This window comes from Garra rufa, chromosome 10, assembly GCF_049309525.1.
Source record: "Garra rufa chromosome 10, GarRuf1.0, whole genome shotgun sequence".
NCBI classification, from domain to species: domain Eukaryota; kingdom Metazoa; phylum Chordata; class Actinopteri; order Cypriniformes; family Cyprinidae; genus Garra; species Garra rufa.
The window spans coordinates 30,401,268-30,424,890 of NC_133370.1; the positions used below are offsets into that span (position 1 = coordinate 30,401,268).

A 23,623-nucleotide genomic window follows, 5' to 3' on the forward strand; every position below is an offset into this window, starting at 1 on the left:
TACACATTTTATTGAAAACCTAATTTATCATTGTTGTGTTGACCTTTACTATTAAGCATTCACTTTACAACTAAAAACAATACATACTGTGAATGGTAAATGATACTTAAAATTATTTCATGAAGCAAAATTGAAACCTTAAGTGTCTTACAGAGTGGGAATTACTGTGCTAAATTAATACCTAAACATATTTTATCATTTACCCTTCAGGACTATGTGGGAGATCTGGCAGCTCAGATCAAGCAGGAGGGCGATGAAGAGTTTGTTATCGAGTGCTTGGGTACAATGGCAAACCTCACCATACCTGACCTGGACTGGGAGCTTCTACTGAAAGAGTACAACCTGGTGCCCTACCTCAAAGACCACCTCAAACCTGGTAAAGCTTATCTATACCTGTTTGTGTAGGTGTTTCAGGGCATATTTGTAATGGAAAGCTAATATACAGCCTGCTACATACAGTACAGTGCTACACTTTATGAGTAGTTGATGCATAATGTGTCATTGGGCCTTTTTATTGACATCAGGGTGTTAGTTTTTTCATTTTTCATGACCTTTTGCCTGTTCATTAGGTCCTGTTGTTTTTCAAATGATTATGAAATTAAATGATTCATATACTTTATACTACATCCTATTTTGTCGCTATAGAAAATGGTAATAATATATGACAAAAACTCTATAGAGTTAAACTGAAGGAAAAATTATGGAACAAAACATGGTCAGCTCAAAGTGTCAAATCAAATTTTTGGTCCCAAATTTGTATCAGTTTTACTGGTAGTCCACTGTATGAAGGTATAATATGTCACAGTTTAATTTATTTTGCTATCCTCACTTACATAAATTAACTATAGTGTCCTGCACCCACTAGTAAAAAAAATATCCAAAAATTATATCTAGTGTCTGAATAATTTTAGGTTTGACTGTGTATCTGCAGTGTAGTACATTGTGCAACACCACTTACCTCACATTTATGAGAGACATCTGCTTATAATCCTAAAAATAAATATTATAATTTTGTTCATCTTGTAATCCAATCTTGTGTAAAAAAAAAAAAGGTCAAACTTCTGACATCAGCTTACTTTATTTTTCACAATTAAATGATACAAATTAAAGGGATAGTTTACTGGAAAATGAAAATTACCCCATGATTTACTCTTCCTCAAGCCATCCTAGGAGTATATACCTTTTTTCTTTCAGATGAATGCAATCGGAGTTATATTAAAAATGTCCTGGCTCTCCCAAGCTTTATAATGGCAGCGAATGGCTGTTAAGATTTTAAAGTCAAATAAAGTGCATCTATCAATCATAAAAAAGTACTCCACATGGCTCTGGGGTTAATAAAGTCCTTCTTCTGAATGAATCTGTGTTTTTGTTCTTTAGATTCCGTTAACTGCCGTAATGCGGATGATGTAGCGTAAGCTCCGGTGAGAATATGCTAGCCTTGCGAGAACCAAGTTTTTTTTTTTACAGCAAAGGAAAAACAGTCTCCTCTTGGCTTTTATCAAAATCCTCTGACATTTTTCTTTACAAATCCTCATTTTGTACTTCTGATTCGTGACTGGTGTTTTGTTTTGCTCTCTCTGCTGCGCTTCCACGTTCATCACTTCTCATTTGAGTTTATGCTGTGCCTACATCCTACGTCATTGGCTGGATCGTTCTCGTGAACTCGCATACAAGTTAGCGGAAACTAGATATTAAGGTTTATAAAGTTTAAATATGGATATTTTTTATACACAAACAAATTGATTCACTTCAGAAGGCCTTTATTAAGCCCCTGGATTCATTCGGAGCACTTTTTATGATGGATGGATGCACTTTATAGGACTTCAAAATCTCAACACCCATTCACTGCCATTATATAGTTTGGAAAAGTCAGGACATTTTTAATGTAACTTAGATTGGATTCATTTGAAAGAAGAAAGTCATATACACCTAGGATGACTTGAGGGTGAGTAAATCATGCAGTCCTTTTAATTTTTGGGTAAACTATCCTTTTAACAAAAACATTTTTGCAAAGTCATCCATTGGCATTCCTTTTTGAAGTAGCATGAAATACCATTTTTCATTAGGCAAAACCAGAGTTGACCTTTGACCTCTGTGTTTCAGGCTCAGCAGAGGATGACCTGATCCTGGAGGTGGTGATCATGATCGGTACTGTGTCAATGGACGACTCCTGTGCCGTCATGCTGGCTAAGTCAGGCATCATTCCTGCCCTTATTGAGCTGCTAAATGGTAAGCACGCTGCCAACATTCACACTCATTTATTAACATTGAGCCAGAGAAATAGTGCTTAAAGAAACAAACGGATCTCCAAGCCCTCTCAACATAAAATCTTTTTCATTATCGCTAGCCATAAAAATAAATTCCAGAAGAAAAGATCAATGCTGTTTTGATTTCTACTTTTGTTTGGCCGAATCGCAACAGCTGCCCCCCTGCTTTGCGTGTCTGTAGCCACTCAAGTACCAGATTTCAATTTGGCATGCTTTGTCTTCCCTAATGTGATCTGATGAAATTAGTTTTGAAGAGTTTATTTAGACTAAACTAATATTAAATTAGAATAAATTAGAATAAATAAACAGCCCATATCTGCGTGGGACGCAGAGGGCTGGTTCTCGCTTTGTGCATTAAGTGCTGGGAAGTGACAGTGTTTTCAGGAACAGGAAAGCACCAGGTTCATGGCATGCATCACATTTGCTGGTTCTGCTCAATGTGAGCCCTCATTTCAATAAATGCCTGATGGCGGGGCCATGAAAAGAAGAAATGTTTAAGGGGCCAAAGAGGTGGAGGGCCAAGATAGCGACCGTCTTAACATACACAGCTCCTCTCAAACAGAAAAAGAAAAGAAACTTCCTTTTTTGGAATTGGCCGTTTTGTCCCGACTCCAGAAACAATGGTCTCAATTACATGAAATTCAACATCTGAAGTGTTTTTGCACTACATACCATATAATATTTTATAACTTTGATCACAACAATGCAATAACAAATCTGACAGTTGTTTTCCCCACGATAAGCATTATGTGGCAGCGCTGCATTGACAGATGCTTGGGTATTGTTTTATGTATACATAACGTTTCAGCACTTGTGTTCGTATACTCGTTCACTGGCTCTTTCTCATCTGAAGAGGCGCTGACATGTTCTCTGTGATGTTATTTGTAGCTTGTGCAAAGCTTGTGCAGCTCCTTGCTGTAGTGGTATTCAGTTTCTGGTCCCATGGAGCAGCTAGTCTCTTTGCTATCATTCTTCTGGAGGAATTTCGGTCCCAGGGGACGAGAGCGTTCTGAGCCAGATCAAAATTGAAATAAAAGCTTTTATTAAAGTTAGGAGGGGGCGGCTACAACCGCACAGTTCTCCATAGGAGCTTTCGCTATCATTTCAGAGGAAAAGTTGATACTTTCCCCAAATGGCGGCTTCTCACGAGAGCCTTCATACATAAACATGATCCACCGAAGGAGGTTTTGAATGTCAGCTCGCATGAACAGGCACCATCGGATAGGAAATGCCTGCACAGCTGCACTAAAGTGTGCGTGTTTGTTGCTTTGCCGTATTGCGTTTCAGCTTAATGCTGATGTGCAGATATTCTCGTAATAAGGAAACGATTGCACCTTTATGTCCGTGAGGAAATATTGTTGGTCCAATCCTTCATACAAAGCAAAAAACTTTATTTCGTGAGGTCAAAGTAATGTTCTTAATCTGCTTGTGTTGCTGTTACCAGCTCAACAGGAAGACGATGAATTTGTGTGTCAGATCATCTACGTCTTCTACCAGATGGTCTTCCACCAGGCCACCAGAGATGTCATCATTAAGGACACTCGTATCCTTGTTATAATAAATTGCTTTTCCGTGTATGGCCATGTTTATCTGTACAGATGGTCTTTGACAGCTGTTTGGCCTGGTTCATTGACACTCTAGGTTCTTCAATCTATAATATTGCATAAATGTGAGAATGCATGGTTATTTTCACATCTAGAGAGAAGGAGAATGTAAAAAACTGATTTGTCTGCAAAACGGATCTATTTGTGACCCTGGACCACAAAACCAGTGGTAAGGGTCTTTGAGTTATTGAGATTTATACTATAATAATACTATAATAAATAAGCTTTCCATTGATGTATGGTTTGTTAAGATATTTGGCCGAGATACAACTATTTGAAAATCTGGAATCTGAGGGTGCCAAAACATCTAAATATTAAGTCAATCTCCTTTAAAGTTGTCCAAATGAAGTCCTTAGCAATGCATATTACTTATCAAAAATTAAGTTTTTATTTATTTAGGGTAGGAATATTTTCATGGAACATGGCCTTTACTTAATATCCTGGATTTGTGACTGGTTTTGTGGTCCAGGGTCACATTTAAGGATATTGATTCAGACATACTAAATAATATTTTTAATGTTACACCATGAAGCAATTTTTAATGGTTCCTGACAAAACATTTTGCAGTACAATACTCTAATGCCTTTGAGGTAGACCTACATCCAGACCAATATCAGACCGCCAAAGACCAGACCAATGGGATTCAAACACAGACAAAGGCCATTTTTATGTGGTTTTTTAGAAGTCTAAAAACCAACACCACAAAATTGAAGACCTCAACTTCAATATAAGATATTTGCCAGATTTTACTTGAAATGATTCTAATCATATGATGGCAATTTTACAGCTGTTGAGCTGTTCTCACTCTTATACTCAGTTGTTCTTTTTAAAACCAACTATTTTGTATAGATTGTATTGCAAAAATGGCCCAAATAGGTACTTCACTACTAATCCTATTATCTCTACATTAAAACAAAAAATGAAAATACTGTCATTATTTACTCACCCTCATGTTGTTCCAAACCCGTAAGACATCATCCTCAGAACACAAATTAAGATATTTTGGACTATTTTAGATATATTTGGACTATTATGTCACATGAACTATTTTATCAGTTGCATTGCTGTCTATGCAGGGTCAGAAATCTATTGGATTCAAAAATATCATCAAAAAAATTCTAAATTTGTGTTCTGAAGATGAATTAGGGTCTTATGGACCTTCGTTTGGAACGATGTGAGGTTGAGTAATTAATGACAGAATTTGCATTTTTGGGTGAACTGTCCCTTTAAGAGCGCCTACTAAATATTTATAAATGATGATGGCGTACTAGGAATCACTGGCTATAATAAAATGTGACCCTGGACCACAAAACCTTACGTTGGGTATATTTGTAGCAGTTGCCAAAAATACATTGTATTGGTCGAAATGATTAATTTTTCTTTTATGGCAAAAATAATTAGCATATTAAGTAAAGATCATGTTCCATGAAGATATTTAGTACATTTCCTACCATAAATACATCAAAACTTAATTTTTGATTAGTAATATGCATTACTAAGAACATTAGGATAACTTTAAAGGTGATTTTCTCAATATTTAGATTTATTTAACACCCTCAGATTCCAGATTTTCAAATAGTTCTATCTCAGCCAAATATTGTCCTATCCTAACAAACCATACATCAATAGAAAGCTTGTTTATTCAAATGAATATCAAAAAAATTGACCCTTATGACTGGTTTTGTGATCCAGAGTCACAAATGTAAAAATGTGCATAAAGATATTTACATGGCATGATAAAATATCAAGACATTTCTTTGATGAAGACGTGAATATTTTTGCACTGATTAAAAATTGTAATTATGGTAATTGAGATACAGCAGTTTTTAGACTTTTATTATCAATGAACTGTGAACTCCTTAACCATATCTTAAAGAGGCCCCAGCCTACCTCATCGACCTTATGCACGACAAAAATGTGGAGATCCGGCAGGTTTGTGACAACACTCTGGACATTATCGCTGTAAGTATTCACAAAATACCCTATTACATATGTGCACTCAAATCCAAATCAGACATGTGTGTGTGTGTGTGTGTGTGTGTGTGTGTGTGTGTGTGTGTGTATGTGTGCACCTGGTATTCATCACGTTGTGGGGACCAAATGTCCCCACAAGGATAGGAATACCAGTAGATTTTGACCTTGTGGGGACATTTCTCAGGTCCCCATGAGGAAGCAGGCTTATAAATCATGCACAATGAGTTTTTTTGACGAAGTAAAAGTGTGCACAATCTCCTGTGAGGGCTAGGTTTAGGTGTAGGGTAGGTGTAGGGCCATAGAAAGTACGGTTTGTACAGTATAAAAACCATTATGCCTATGGAATGTCCCCATAAAACATGTAAACCCAACATGTGTGTGTGTGTGTGTGTGTGTGTGTGTGTGTGTGTGTGGGTGTGTGTGTGTGTGTGTGTGTGTGTGTGTGTGTGTGTGTGTGTGTGTGTGTGTGTGTGTGTGTGTTTTTGCTCAACGCTGACCATGTGTGTTTACAGTGCCGATAAAATCTCCGCAGTTAATGCCCACTCACTGACATTAGATAGCAGTAATTGGTGGTGAACTCTTGAGAGGCAGGTTTGTTTGGGGAAGTGTTTCATTCACTTTATTAGCCCGCTCGTTAAGCCTCGGCCACATGAAAGCGTGCGTGTGGGATCTGGTTTGTATCCGTGGTGACAGAGAAAGTGCAGATGTATAGCTCTGGCTCTGCAGACTGACATGTTTGACGTCGGTATCAAGTATGCAGATTTACATTTTACATACTTTTTCTGCTTAAAGGGATAGCTCACCCCAAAATGAAAATTTTATGTTTATCTGCTTACCTCCCGGGTATCCAAGATGTAGGTAACATTGTTTCTTCAGTAAAACACAAACAAAGTTTTTAAACTCAAACTGTTGCAGTCATATAATGGCAGTCAATGGGATCCACAGCTTTAAGAGTCAGAAAACATACACAGATAAAACTAAATGAAACCCTGCAGCTCGTGAGTGGATCAGAGGTAAAAAATTATATAAATACGGTTTAATTTTTTTGTTTGTGTGTTAAGACCTCAATGTATCATCACGAGCCACTGGGTTTAATTTGGTTTTGTCTGTGTATATTTTTTTGACTCTCAAAGCCGTGGGTCCCATTGACTGCCATTATATGACTGACAGACTGCAACGGTTTGAGTTAAAAATCTTTGTTTGTGTTCTACTGAAGAAACAAAGTCACCTTCATTTTTGATGCCCTGGGAGTAAGCAGATAAACATCAAATTTTCATTTTTGGGTAAACTAGCCCTTAAAGGTAATTTCACAGGAAGTTTTATAAACAAGTTAAAGTTTTATAAAGTTTATTTGCAATCTCAAACTTAATTAAGTGATTAACTCATATTATCTTGGTAGGTACTCTTTATTTCAATAGTCCACTTTAGACATTGTTCTGTCTACTTTGACATTGAGACACTTAAGTCACTTTGACATTGACATGTAGTTGTAAAGTTACTTATAGTTAGTAGAATGTCTAAAGTGGACTGTCGAACTGATTAATTTGATATTAAAAGCCTTGCTTAAACTCATTAAATGGTTCACACAAAAATGAAAATTCTGTCATTATTTACTCACCATCATGTCGTTTGCAAACCCGTAAGACCTTCATTCATCTTCTGAACACATTTGAAGATTTTTTTAATGAAATCCGAGAGCTTTCTGACCCTGCATAGACTGCAACGCAACTGACACGTTCAAGGCCCAGAAGATAGAATGCTCATTTTTGAGTGAGCGATTCCTTTAATCGTGGGTGCAGGTTTGTGTGAGTGTGTACTCTCACTGGCCCTTTGGGCTTTGCATTAGGCTTCTGGCCCCGGGCTCCCGCGCAGCTCTGCGTTGCTGTCCACATGATGAATGGACAGAGCAGAGAAAAGAGAAACAGGGCTTATTTACTCAGGTTCTGCCACAGGGGGCCTCGGCTGATTAATCCATATTTTCATTCAGCGGAGCAGGCGGCGGCAGGATGCCTCTGTGGGCCTTTAGTCCCTGGGACAGAGAGCTGGCCTTGAGCTCTGAGCTCCAGCAGGCCCCCTTCTGCACCCTGCACCCTTCTGTTGCCTCAGAGTACAGAGCTAATTAAAAAAAAATCTCAACCTCAGTTAATATGAGTATGATAAATACTTCAGCAGTCAGCAGAGATGGTTTAACTTTACAGTTTTTATTTATGGGGTGAGCTTTGTGCAAAAGATGCAAGACGTGCTTCCTGGCTGCTCCGTGAGAGTGTAACAAATTAATTCATTTTCTTTACCATTTAGTAGGGATGTAACAATATTAAAATCTCACAATGCGATATGCATTATTTAAAAAAAAAAAAAAAGACAAATGAAGACTTGGAAAAAAAAAACATTTTGTACATTTTAAAGTTAAATTATTCTATATAATGCACTTTGAGAGTTCCAAATGAAGAGCTTCAGCACATGTTCTTAAAGAAAACTTAGTCAGAAAAAAGTCAGTCAATTGACTAGTACCTGAACTTTAAAAGGGACCCAACCCTTTATTTGTGATATACTGTCTCAGTCTAAATTACATTCACACTGGTGTTTTAGGAAGCCGAACAAAGACTATTATAATAATAATAATAACAATTTTATACTATTGTTACCCCTATGACAGTAATATCCATATATTGTAAAACAATTGCACTGTAAAATAAATGAGAATGAATATTTCATAGGTATGATTCCTAATTTCTAAACTTGAAAGAGATATTTTGAATTTGGACTGCAGTAACGTTACCCATTTAAACCGCTAGCTGTCAGCAATTCATATTGCACTTTTAAGCTTTTATTTTGATAGAAATGTCAGTAAGCTTTTATTTTGACGAAAATCTCCAGCTTCAGTGAAAACAGACTTAAAAAAATGTGTCTCACTACAAATCTAGTGAAATGCTGTAATCATCTGCCAAGAAAACAAAGCATAACTGGTGTTGGTCGACCAAAATTTTCGCTTAGTCGCAGAAAAAAAAAATACACAGGAAATGGCGAAGTCACGCAGTCCGTGAAGGACAGAAACTCTGTGTATACTTGCCTTACAGACATGAAAAATATATATAGAGAGAGTGAAATGTCTACTTTTAAATGAACCAATTCAAATAGAAAACAAATATTCTCTGATTATGTAACTCGTATGAAACATGCATATAGGCGCATCCATTACTGTGGAGATAACAAGTCAGTGCCAACAAATTCATCTCTTAAGCCGAAAACAAAAAAAAGCACTAGTTTATCAATAGGCTTATACATAACCTATAAGTGCTTGCCGAAAAAAGCTTCACTGTGTCAAGCTTTTTTTGCATGCACTTATAGGCTATGTAGGCAATTGAAGGCTCATTATTATTAATTGTATGGTTTATCAATAGACGTGTGACTAATAGTCAACCAGAAAAATCTTTAGTCAAGGGCATTATTAAAATAGTCCATATGACATCAGCGGTTCGACCGTAAGGTTATGAAGCTACAAGAATACTTTTAGTGCGCAAAGAAAACAAAAATATTGACTTTATGTAATAATTTCCTCTTTTCTATGTCAGTCGACAAGTGTTCACAAGAGTAGCAGTTCCGTTGCTGTCTTTGCAGGGTCAGAAAGCTTTTGGATTTTTATCAAAAATATCTTTTTGTATTAATTTGTATTCCAATGATGAATGAATGTCTGAAACGACATGAGGGTGAGTAATTAATGACAGTTTTTTCATATTTGGATCAATTATCCCTTTAAACTATAATAAAATTGTACAATATCACTGTATTTTTTCAAAGAAACTTCTTTCAAAAAGATAAAAACCCCAAACTTCTGAGCAGTACTGTATGTGATTTGATTGATTTATATTGTTTATGTACTTAAATAAGTGAGGGACAATTATGTAAACACACTTCCCTCAGACAAACACTAGATCAGCACTGATTCATTAGAAGAGGTTTATGAAGATTGAAGTAGACTGATGTAGACACTCTTGACATGCGTTGGCAAATGAATCCAATAACACAAAATCAACTGATTCCTCATCTCGCCCAAAAAGTGCAGGCTGGGCAGAAAGCGGACGGCTGTGGGTGAAGTGTGTGTTGTGTGTGGCACTCCACCCAGTCTGTGGGCTCTGCACCTTTAATCACTGAACTCACTGGATTCAACCAGAGCTCTGTTTCTCTGTGGCACCATCAGTAGCCACAGCCTATAGGGAAAACCCTGCTCAGACAGAAGCCCTCATTGTGGGATGAAATATATCTGCTGCGGAGGGTCCGGACGGTGTTAGAAGTCTGTGCAACGGTGAATGTTAGATTGCCAGGCGTGACAGTGTTTGAGACCCTCTCACTCAGATATTCATTGGAAATCTCTTGTGGGGAGTTCAAGTAGAGCTGGCACTGAGATACAGAGTGGCGGTGCTGTTTTGACAACTTGAAAATGTATGAATTTGCACAGCTGTGTGGTGTAATTTAGGTTAGAGGGTAGTAACACATCTCAGGCGAATAAATATACATGTTTGTGTGTGTTCTACGAAGGAGTATGATGAAGAGTGGGGGAAGAAGATCCAAAGTGAGAAGTTTCGCTGGCATAACTCACAGTGGCTGGAGATGGTGGAAAGCAGACAGATGGAGGACGGCGAGCCCTACCTGTACAGCGACGACCCGGATGCTCTGGAGCAGCCCGATCTCTTCTACAGCACTGGTTAGAAACCACACACACACCCTTCAGAAAAACATGGCTGAGACAGTCAGTGTTTTCTTGTCTCCTAATACAGCTTGATTGACATCTTGTGCCACAACTTGACAGACACGGAAAGTTAAAACCTTACTTTTAGATTTCCAGATTTTTTGCGTGGGGATTGCAATGCTGAATTTTGGCTTGATTGTCCGTTGAGTTGGTGTCATCAAAGGCTTGTCGTAGTGAGAGGCTGTCAGGAAGATAAATGAGGAGAGCTGCTGGGTGGAAGTGGCTCTGCTGGGTCGCTGTCTCATACGTTTGTTTGCTCTATACTCTGTGTGTGTGCAGACGGGATGATGGCCCCAGAGCCAGGCCTCAGTCCAGACTTCTACAGCCAGTTCCACTCGCAGAATGGAGACTTCAACGTCTGGTGAGTGAGCAGCTGTTACCCTCATCAGCTTCCCTTGCATTAAATACATATGTCAAATTATATTTTTTACTATATTTTCTTAAATAAGAGGGCTGGCAATCAATTTAAAAAATAGAAGTATTTGTATTTACTAGGGGTGGGCATAGATTAATTTTTTTAATCTAGATTAAATATTGGAATTAATCTAGATTAATCTAGATTAAAATGGCTCATTTGAATTCTGCTGAAGGCATTCAGAATATGTGTGCTACCCAAATAATGACTAAAAGTAAGTCTTCGAGAACGGGCCAGGTGGCGCATTAGATCAGGCGCTCATCTCCTGTTTCCAAAATGCATCACAAACTGCTTGACAATTGCATTTACAACATAATTAGCTATACAAACTTGTGTAACCAAGTACTTCTGCGCAAAAGGCTGCGCGACGTGCGCGTTGCCGTTAAATACACAGACGCGAACGGGCATGGATTTCTGCGTGCATAGTCTTCCATTAAACTGCGTTGCTTTTAGAAGCGTCAATTCAGTTGTTGCATATAGTTTAATGTCTTTACTCTGGGATTATCAAAGTAAATTATAACTCAAACTTGAGATTTTACTGGGGCACAGCAGATTTTCACTGCCCCAGTAAAAAGGGTCTAGCAACGCACCTGCCCTGAAGCGGCTTCATAGCTGCATCCATGTTTGCACGTCTCATTTGATGTGGTCATTTCACAGAAGTTGAAGACTCGTTCTCGCCCCCTACAGTGCAATTCGGCTAGGTATACGTCATCCGCGCTAAAATATCAAGGTGAAAGTCATCATAGCTTACGTAGTTTAGACCCAGCTCCCAACCCAACTTTGAGAATAGATTAACGGCGATATTTTTTTTATCGCCCGATAAGAGTCTCACGTTAATGCAGCACGTTAACGCCGACAACGGCCCACCACTAGTATTTACATGACATACTAATTAATTAAAGAGGCATTGGATGCAAAATTCACTTTTACATATAAATGTCTTAGCAGTGTGTGAACACAACCACCCTACAATGTTAAAAATCCATTCACTCCTTATTTTTAAACCACAAAAAACCTTAAGATTCTCAATTATTGAGCTGTTTTGATTTTCTGAGCAGTATGATGTCATATTGCTCAGACCCCGCCCACGACCGCTGACAGACTGTCCCATATTAGCATATTTCTGTCCTCAGCCAGTTGTACGTTATCTGCCATTTTTTCCACGCTTGAGCAGTTCTAGCGATAACAATGTCTCGTAAGCAATGCAGGTTTTTTGTTGGGTGTAAAAGTGAACGTAAGAGTCTTCATTTTCTCCTGACATCAGAGCCACTGAGGACGCATTGGATTAGTTTTGTTTTTTAAGTGTATTGTGCCACCGAATACACAAAAAAATGGAAGAGAGTGGCGGGGTGGCCAGCAGCTCATTATCATTTAAAGAGACCTGCACCGAAATGGGTGAGCACTGTGAACAGAGCTGTTTTTGACAAGGTAAAACGGGTTTGGTTTGCATGACCTTTGAGGAATTTTAACCAAAGTATGTTGAAGACATTTCATGAAGACCCTAAAGAATCATGCCAACTTGTGGAAAATGTCCATCTGACAAAAAGTATTTGCTAAAAAAAATCCCCGTTTAGTGAAGCATTCTGTTATGCCTTATTGAGTTAACTTTCATTTTTTTTATCTCGTTTTGTTAAATAATCTCACTCAATTAAAGTGTTGGATTGACAAACCCAATCTCAATTTTTGATCAAAACCTGACAAAAATAATAGTGCTACAGCAGTCATAGTGAACAGTGAACTACCACATTTATTAAAAGGTTTATATTGTGGAAACACAACTGTACTGATAACAAATTAATGATTTCGAAACCATAAGGACATTAACATATGTTTTACATATTAGAACCTAATATCTCAGTATCTTCAATGTTGCAAAAAAGTCATACAGGTTTGTAACGACATGAGGGTGAGTAAGGCCTATCTCTACATTAATCTGAATCCAGAAACTGCGTTTTTGTTTCAGGACGCTCTCCGTACACATTAGCGTTTTCATACGTTTTCCATAAGTTTCTCATCCACACTGAAACGTCAGAAAACGTTAAATTCACCTTACTGTGAAATTGTAAAACCTTTTAAAAGATCACGCAAATGATACAGACAAAACAGACATATTAAATTTTGATGCAAATCTTTTGCCAGGATAATTTTATTTACAGAAATATCATTCACTGAAGCATCTAGGTCAAGCTCACACATATGTGTTTGATTTAAAACACAACTGTCCTCATGTTTTGCCAGAGCAGCAATTGTGAGTAAAACTGATATGAAGAGTGTACAAAGTAACATATCTTTAGCAACAGTGAAAGTGAATAGCACATAATAGGCACAATACCGATATAAACATAGAAATCTATTGGTAAAAATCATTAAGAAATTAAGTAAAGTTCATGTTCCATGAAGATTTTTTGTAAAATTCCTACTGTAAACATATCAAAATGTAATTTTTGATTAGTAATATGCATTGTTAAGAACCTAATTTGTACAACTTTAAAGGTGATTTTCTCAGTCTTTTTGATTTTTTTGCATCCTCAGATTTCTGATTTCAAATAGATGTATCTCAGTCAAATATTGTCCTATCCTAACAATCCATACATCAATAGAAAGCTTATTTATTGAGCTTTCATATGATGTATAAATCTCAGTTTTGTCAAATTTAACCTTATGACTGGTTTTGTGGTCCAGGGTCACATATGATGTATGATGTTATATGAAGTCCTTCTCAATTTATTTTGTACAAGTCAGGCATTTGAATTCATAACCTCATTCAGCTTTGAATACCGAGTAAACCAGTAGTTCTTATTTTTACATGATACCATGTTTTTGAATAAAATTTTTTTTATTTAAGATTTTTCTTAAAAAACAAACAAAAAACTCTCAAATTGAAAAATCATCAAAACGAAGCAATATGTCGATCATCAGATGACAACAGAGAAATTATAAAAAAAATATAGGGCACTATGAAATGCGTTATTTTTTTCCGTTTAAATTTTTCTGGTTTCCTTTTTCCCTGTTTTAATTTTTCAATTTTTCAATTTTTTTTTTTTTAATCAAAAGCATGTCTAATTAATTAAAATCATAAAACGTAACACAATCTAACAACCATTTATTTAAAGTTTAACAAAACTTTTTAAAGCACTATGAAATCCATTTAATTTTTTCCCAAATTCAGTTTTTTATTTATTTATTTCAGTTTTAGTTTTTTTATTATTATTTTTTTAATGGCTAATTTAAAAATTATAATAAAACATGCATAATTAATTGAAATCATATAACCCAAACACAATTTAACAACAGTTTATTAAAAGGTTAACAAAAATTACATTTTCAAGGCATTATGAAATCCGTTTTTTTCCCCCAAATAAATTTTTAAAAATTATTTATTTCAGTTTTTCAGTTGTCATTTTTGTTAGACTCTGTTTTAATAGCTAATTTAAAAATTATAATAAAACATGCATAATTCAGACTCCGTCCACACGAAGCCGGTGCGTTCCCTATCCGATCATTTTTTTCCCTCGTTCTAAAAAAAAATTCCGTAAACACGAAACCACTGAAAACGGTGTAGTATATATGCCAGACCAGTATGGGGTGCTGTAATTCTGCCATAGAGATACGCTATACACGGAGAAGAAGACTTGAGCATGCGCATAACCTTTCGCGCTGTATACGAACTAAGAAGAAGAAGACGAAGATGCGAACATTATCGCTTGTTGCTCATAACAGTTGCATAGAAGCAATAGATTTTGCTGTAATAAAGCTAGTAGGCTTAGTAGCAACACGAACACAATCATGTAGTCCGCCATTATTGTTGTTGCTGTTACGTGTGACGCAGCCGACACGTGATGTGATGACATCATCGTTTCACAAAATATACGTATTGGCTGTACACACGAAACCGCGAGGGTGTCGTTTTCAGATTTATCCACTTTGGGACCCGGTTTCAAAAAATAGCGGATTCAGTCTCCTAAAACGCCGGATCCGTGTGGATGAAACGCCAATACGATAAAAAATTTATACGTATACAGCGAAACGCGTCTCCGTGTGGACAGGCCCTAATTGAAATCATTAAACCCAAACAACTTAACAACAGTTTCTTAAAAGTTTAACAAAAATTACATTTTTAAGGCACTATGAAATATGTTTTAGTTTTTTCCCCTTTAATTTGGTTATATTTTTACCATATTCTGTTTTCTATTCATTTTCTGGATTACATTTTAGTAGTTTCATTAAATTTTAATAAACAAAAGCATCTCAAAGTAATTGTTTTTCATTTTAAAAAATTAACAATGTTTTTTTCTCAGAAATACTGTTGTGTATTTATAAAATAATTCTTTTAAAAAATTATGTTTTAATAATTTTATTAGTAGTAGTAGTACATTAAGTAGTACTTTTAATCATTTGAACAGTATGATCACAGCCATTCAACAAAGCACCAGGCAATATTACTCTGTCTCTGCTCTGTCTGACGTTCTTTTTCTCTCTGTCAACGATACTCTTTTGGCCCAAAAATAAACATGCCTTTCAAGTCCCATGCAGCCAAATATATTGTTCACATTCCTTTACAAACACACACACACACACACATATGAGTACAGATGAAATAACATTTCACTTCTCCATCCAATTCTGTGCTCACAACTCTCAGAGCTGATTTGTGATGAAATAGATCCCCTTCTTGTGTTCGATATGCAGCTCTGATAGTACATACTTGCTCTTGTAGTCTAAACTTGCCCTGATAGTGCGTACTTGATGCGATCTATTTCACTGGACATGTTTATTATGCACCGTGTGCTTTGTATGGAGAATGCGCTGTTTGTTTTGGCTGGGTGGGGATTTGGGCACTTCGCGGACTGACGGCTGGGGTGCTGAGTTGCCGCCGGGCTGTCATGTGGGTGAGGAGAGAAGCGGGGATCCAGATGGAGGGGCGAGTTCTCCAGCGGCTCTTTGTAAAGTGATACATTTCAAATATACACTGATGGTTGGGGGGCAACATTAGGGTCCTGGGATGAATGGTTTAATTTGAGTGGGCAGCTCTGAGTGACAGAGGTTACCATAATAATCAAATAGAGTTTCAGTCTTTACTTAAGACGCTTGTGAAACGATGTGTGTGAATGCAGGCCTACTTCACGTGCCGACCTGAGAGACAGGTATTCGATTAACTAGATTAACAGTCCAGCTTGATAATATCTTAAAAAAAATAGTACAGTGGTATCAGAAATATACAGTTGTACAACATTTTGTTAATGTATGCCAAGCAGGCAGTGTGATGTACAACATTTATTTAGCCTACATTTATTTGATCCAAAGTACAGCAAAAGCAGTACAATTTTGAAATATTTTTACTATTTAAAAGAACCGATTCTATTTGGATATATTTTAAAATGTAATTTATTCCTGTGATTTCAAAGCTGACTTTTTAGCATCATTACCCCAGTCACATGATCCTTCAGAAATCATTCTAATATTCTGATTTGCTGCTCAAAAACATTTATTATTAGTAGATTTTTTTCAGTTTTTTTTTTTTTTTGATGAATAGAAAGTTCTGAAGAACAGCATTTATGTGAAATAGAAATCCTTTGTAACATTATAAATGTCTTTATCATCACTTTTGATCAATTTAAAGCATCCTTGCTGAATAAAAGTATTAATTTCTATAATTTTCTTCCTTGAATAGTAAAGTGTATAATGTTACAAAAGTGTATTTCAGATAAATGCTGATCTTTGGATCTTTCTATTCATCAAAGAATCCTGAAAAAAAATTACTCAACTGTAAATAATAATAATAGTGATAATAATAAATGTTTCTTGAACAGCAAATCATCATATCAGAATGGATCAGAAAGGATCATGTGACACTAAAGACTCAGAGTAATGATGCTGAAAATGTAGCTTTGATTACAGAAATAAATTACATAAAAAAACTATACATATATATACATATAACAGCGAACAGTTTATTTAAATAGTAAAAAAAATTAAATGTTACTGTTTTAGCTGTACTTTGGATTAAAAAAATGCAGACTTGGTGAGCAGAAAAGACTTTTTTAAGAAAACATTGAAAATCGTACTGTTCAAAAACTTTTGACTGGTAGTGTACATGAGATTAATACACGAGTTTTGTAACATTTAATATATCTGACAGTTTCATTCTTCAATTTATATATAAATAATATCCAGATGGGTTGCTTAACTAAAGTCGTTTGCATTCTTTGTATGGCAAAATTGAATAATCATCAAAACTAAGCAATATGACAATCATCAGATGACGACAGTGAAATGATTACAAATATAGGGCCAAATTCCATTTTTCCATTAAAATTTTTTTCTGGTTTCTTTTTATTCCCGTTTTTAATTTTTCGATAACGTTTCTTTTAAGTTTTTTCAATTACTTTTTTTTCCATTTAAATTTTTCTGTTTTATTTTTCTACTCTTTTTTTTTTTTAATGGTTCAATTAAAAATATTAATCAAAAAGCATGTCTGTAATTAATTGAAATCATAAAACTTACACAATTTAATAGCAGTTTAATATAAGTTTAACACAAGTTACATTTTTAAGGCCCTATGAAATATGTTTTAGTTTTTTTGTCTCTGAATCGTTTTTATTTCCAAATTGTTTTCCATTCATTTTCTGGATTCCATTTGAATGGTTTCATTAAACTGTAATAATCAAAAGCATCTCAGATTAATTGATTTTATTTGTTTTTTAATATTACATTTTATTTATTTATCTTTTTTTTTCAAATTTCTGTCACAATTTTAAAAAATTAAACCAAACTTATATTTAGGTTTCTGTGAAGACCCTATATTTTCTGTTTGTATATGATATGGCAATATATATTTAGTTTTGTTTTGTTTTTGTTTTTTTTCAAAAGAAAAGGCAGTGTTAGATATTATGTTCATGTTTTTGTGTCCATATATTAAGGCGGCAGAGTCTAAAAACACAGTAAGCGTCACACACGCTTCAGTATATGTGTAGTAAACAAAACCGTGCATCTGCGCCATTCATTCACACAAAATAGACAAAATTCATATTTAAATAGTACTTTTGCAGCTTAATATTCACAGAGACTAGTTCTGATTTAAGTGCACTGACCTACTTTAGATTTTTTTCATCCCAAACTTGGCTAATTCTGTAACATTTATATAGTAAACTTTATTTTTGAATTGAAAAAAAAAAACTTACTAACCCCAAACCTTTATGTATAATATTTAGTAATATAGAATGCTTTTGTTTTTTAATGCTGATTGTTTAAAGTACCAACATCCAGTACAGATGAAAGAGCAACAAGTCAGTAAAAGATCACAAATTATAATACAATTATACACAATATTATCACACTGTGTCCTAGATACCCATATAATAATCACCAGACCCCTGTTGATTCCCACCCTTAGAGATTGAGAACGAAGACAGATGAGGTGCTGAATGGAACTAAAACTGGTCACTCTTGAGCGCGAACGGGACACACTGTCTGCAGATGGGCTTCTGATGTCCCCGAGGAAAACCAGTTCTCTGTGCGTGTCTTTTGTGTGCACGCATCAGACTGACAAATCCGCCTTTATTCAAGCCGTGTGGAGCTGCGTGTCCCTAAAGCCTTGGGGAGCTTGGACGAGAACGCGGGAGGAAAATAGAAAACAGGGATGTGGAGACGCAATCAGGCAAAGGAAGGGGGAAAAAAGGGGGTGCTGTTGATTTGACACAGCCAAGGTAGGGCATGTAACCGGAGAAGTGACAGGAACGGGAGATCAAAGCTTGGGCTGGAGAACAACTTGGGGAAAAAAGGAGGAGAAACGTCTTTTTATAAAAGAGCCGAGACCCGTTTCCTGTGCAAACACACTCTTCTGAGCTATGAAACAATGTCTGGTTAAAAGGGCTTTTTTATGGCCACCTTTGGCCGTTTCCCCTCCCAGAACGTCAGGGCTGACCTGCCTCCCTATGAGCTGTCAATCCCATCCCCACTCGGCTTTTATTGCCCTGTTTTGAAGCTCCGTACAGGAAGAGGTGACAGGCTGCCTCATAATTGAACAGGAATGTGCTCGCTATGGATCGCAGGCCAGGTCAGCTGATAAATCGTTGAATAGATTCACATTTTCTTATCAGACCGAGTTCATTTTTGGGTGTTAATCTCATCCAGTAATTAATGACGTGATGATACCAAGTTGAAGTGTGAAATGAACTCTGATAACTCACAGCTATAAATTCTCAGCGCAATAAAAGCTCCCCCTCTGTAGATGATTATCCCGAACTCTGGAAGCTTGTGTTTCTTGCTTTCAAGGAAAGGCCAAGTGCTGAGGTAAAATTTAGGTGTCGGAGTCAAAAACAGAGGCTCGGCGCACCTACAGGTGGCGCCGACCCGCGCATGAATCCCTCTTACCCGCTGTTCAAATTCAGCCTGACAGATCTGGCAGGCCAATAGGAAAAAGACATATTTTAGACAGCCGAGTGTGTGAGTTGGGGTGCTAAGAGGAGCTGTGTTTGATTACTGGAGGTCATATGAGGCAAAAAACAACACAATGTAATGTGGGCACATAGGGGCAAAGCAAACAGCTCATAATTTAAAAGATGTAGGCTTGAACCTGTTGGTTTAGAGAGAGGCTTACAGAGCCAACGGACAATTTGTTTCTAGAACCGCAGAGCTTTTTTGGCTTTGTGTGTCTTGAATGAGTGTTAAACGCCTGTCGAGGTGCAAGCAGGACAGGAACGTGTCACACCTCGGCTATTTTACTCTTAAATCTGCAGTACTATGCGCTTATTTTGTTAATTCTAAATCTGTTTGTTTTAATCACGTGTACACTGTCGGTATTTTACCCTGTCAGTGGCCAATAATATGCATGTTCAACTAGTATGAAAGCTCATATAGGAGGTAATGTTTACACTGGCATGCAGAGCTCACTGAATTAAAATCTTGCCTTACATGGGACAAAATGCGGTCCATACATACTATGGTATCTTTCACAGCAGGTCAATGTTTTTAAGGAAGTTAGCAGTTTTCATTTTATACTCGTATTATACTCGAAAAATTAATTTATGCATTTGGTTCACATTATCAACTCCTCGTCTTGGTTTTGATCATTTATTATATTCTCTGTGTTCACTTCTTATTTAACTAATTTTTATGATTCATTCTTATTGGTGTCAGGTTTTGAAAAGTGTCCACTGTTTTTGGACCACGGAAATGCATACATTTTATTATTTGTTTTTTAATAGTAATTTATTTCTTTATATGTGAATGTGAGAATATAAATGACTATTTTTATTGAAAATAAAAACCCTTTTTTTAGGAATAATAGTTCGTGCAGCAGAAATATAAGAGCTGTAAAAATTATAACACTAATATTTCATATGCACATTTATAAACACATTTTTGCTGGAAAACTATGGCATAAAATGTAAATGTTACTTGTGTGGCTAGTTTTCTTTCACCTGATGCTTCAAACTAAAAACTCATAAGTAATTCTTGGTATTTAAAAGCCAGCTAGATAATGATTTTCATAGAAATCACACACACACACACACACACACACACACATATATATATATATATATATATATAAAATGTATATGTATGTGTGTGTTGATGTGTTTAAATAATTGCATTATAAAATATACAAATTATGAAGCACCAAATGTTATTATACAACGTCTATATAATATAATTATAATTGTAAATCTGAATATTTAAATGTAAATTGTTAATATTGTTTTAGAAATCTGAATATATAGAAGTAAATCAGAATATATTTTTATAAATCAGAATATATAAATGCGAATCAAAATATAAAGATACAAATCATAAAACATGAATGCAAATCATGCATATATAGAAGTAAATCTGAATATATATTTTATAAATCAGAATGTATAAATGTAAATCAGAATATAAAGATACAAATCTTAATATGTAGAAGTAAGTCTGAATGTATAGTTAGAAGTCTAAATATAGAAATGTAATTTGTTAATATATAGAAGTAATTGAATATGTTTTTTAGAAATCTAAATATATAGAAGAAAAAATATATATATTTATAAATCATAAATCAGAATATATAAATGTAAATCAGAATATAAAGATACAAATCTTAATATATGAATGTAAATCATGAATATATAGAAGTAAATCTGAATTAATATTTATAAATCAGAAAATGTATTAATGTAAAACAGAACATAAAGATACAAATCTTAATATATAGAAGTAAATCTGAATATGTCATTATAAGTCTTAATATATAAATATGTAAATTGTTAATATAGAAGTAAATCTGAATATTTTTTTAGAAATCTGAATATATAGAAGTAAATCAGAATATATTTATAAATGATAAATCAGAATATATAAATCTAAATCAAAATATAAAGATAGAAATCTTCATATATGAATGTAAATCATGAATATGTAGAAGTAAATCTAAATATATATTTATAAATCAGAATGTATAAATGCAAATCAGAACATAAAGCTACAAATCTTAATATAGAGAAGTAAATCTGAATATGTAATTATAAGTCTGAATATAGAAATGGAAATTGTTAATATATAGAAGTAAATCTGAATATATTTTTAGAAATCTGAATATATAGAAGTAAATAAATATACAAATCTTAAATTAGAGTAGAAGTAAATCTAAATATATAGTTCTAAGTCTGAATATAGAAATGTAAATTCTAATATGTAGAAAATGTAAATAATGAATATATGCATTGAAGTAAATCTGAATATATATTTTAAAATCTTAATAAAAGTAAATTCGACAATATAGTTAAGTATGTGTGTGTGTGTGTGTGTGTGTGTGTGTGTGTGTGTGTGTGTGTGTGTGTGTGTGTGTATATATATATATATATATATATATATATATATATATATATATATATATATGTAAATTAAATATATATTCATTTTCCTGACTATAATTCTAGATTTACAATTTAAAAATTATAACTACATATTCACAATTTACATATATTCAGACTTACAACTATATACTCAGATGTACTTCTATATATTCATGACATTTATGTTTAGATTTGAATTTTTATATTCAGACTATATATTCTGATTTACAGTTATATATTCTGTTTTTTTAAATATATATTCTGATTAACATTTATAAATTCAATACCAGACTGTTATAAAAATAAAAACCTGTTCTTAATTGACTTGCCTGGTTAAATATAGGCTAAATATATAAAATATATTCTAATTTACTTCTATATATTCACATATTAATATAAATATAAATATAAAATATTCAGAGTACAGAGTCTGAATGATGTTTCTACCATTTCTCCTGATTTTATATATGGAAGAAGGCCATCTAGTGCCTCTCAGAGGTAACATGTTAACAGTAACAGGTAACACGATCATCAGAGTTTATGCTCACATGTGCTCACATCTTTTTCCTCAGCAACGGAGCCGAAGGACGTCCTGCCACTGCGTACGGCTTTCGTCCTGACGAGCCGTTCTTCCATGGCTACGGATCCGCGAGATAAAGCTGCTGCATAACATCTTCTCAACGTTCACAACAAGACCACTTTTATCTCCTAGAAATCTCAAACACTGCAAACCAACCAATCTCTTCCAGAAAATGTGAGCCCACCCTTGGATTTAAAAGCAAAACCCCAGTAGAATGCTTCATGATGCTTTATAATAACTTTCAACTATTCATTGTTCAACATCAGTAGCTCGTGTACATTCAAAAATGAATGTAAAATGCTATTTTTATTTAAATATGTTTATATAAGTTATAAACTGACTTCCTCACTGTTTGAATGTATGTGAATAATCCGTTAAGCATTATTACATTATGTAATTTTATGTTATTTTATATAATGTTTTACTATTTATTAGCAATATTATATTCAGTTGACCTAATTTGGGTTTAACACATCTTGATCTCATGATTTTAAAAAGACACAAACAGAGTGCAATTTAATTTGCTTCATGCTTTCATTAATAAAACAACTGACTTACTAATGACTAACTATAGTTAGATTTTAGTTTCAGAATGATCTTTATTTATACTTTTTTTTTAAGATTTTAGGGAGTGCACTTTAATACTCTAAAGTATGGTATAGTCACTGAACTGAAACTAATAGCCAAAACCGATTTATCCTGTTCTCATTGACTGCATAATCTGCATTAACAGCTCACTTTATTAAAATATCTTGCACTAATAGTCACATATAACAAAACTATACTGTGTTTCTGTTAGATAGCTTATATAAGTAGACATTATCCCTCTAAGAGATATTTAACTACCTAATAATGTCCAGGGTTCATTGCTGTGAAAATGTATTTAGTCTTTAAGAACACTTTAAGTAAGGTGCTAAATGCTGCCTCTGGTACAATTTTATCCTAATGTTTTATCTTGGTTATTATATGTTTTAAAATAGAGATGTAGCTTTCACTTTAAGTCTTATTTTCGAGTACTGTAATTTAATTTTAATTTATCCGAATGAATTCAGGACCGCTCTGTATTTCCAGAAACAAAACGTGCCTCCTAACATCTTGGCCTTTGCTGCTATAATGATCCTGTGAGTTTGAAATTAATGTGAATTGACCTGCAAACTGCAAACAGAAGAAATAAAACAATGCACTGATAAATTGTCTCTGTTTT

At 34.8% G+C, this 23,623-nt stretch overlaps 1 protein-coding gene across 1 annotated transcript; it reads left to right on the forward strand.

Annotated features, from left to right (window-relative positions):
- The first annotated feature begins 112 nt into the window (after positions 1–112).
- Positions 113–23,595, forward strand: LOC141343958 (kinesin-associated protein 3-like). The gene is made up of 7 exons (XM_073848662.1): positions 113–376; positions 2,104–2,229; positions 3,712–3,810; positions 5,748–5,833; positions 10,382–10,547; positions 10,872–10,953; positions 22,412–23,595. Exons 1-7 carry the CDS (start codon positions 286–288, stop codon positions 22,494–22,496), a joined length of 735 nt encoding a protein of 244 aa, XP_073704763.1. The 5' UTR covers positions 113–285; the 3' UTR covers positions 22,497–23,595.
- Positions 23,596–23,623: the final 28 nt, after the last annotated feature.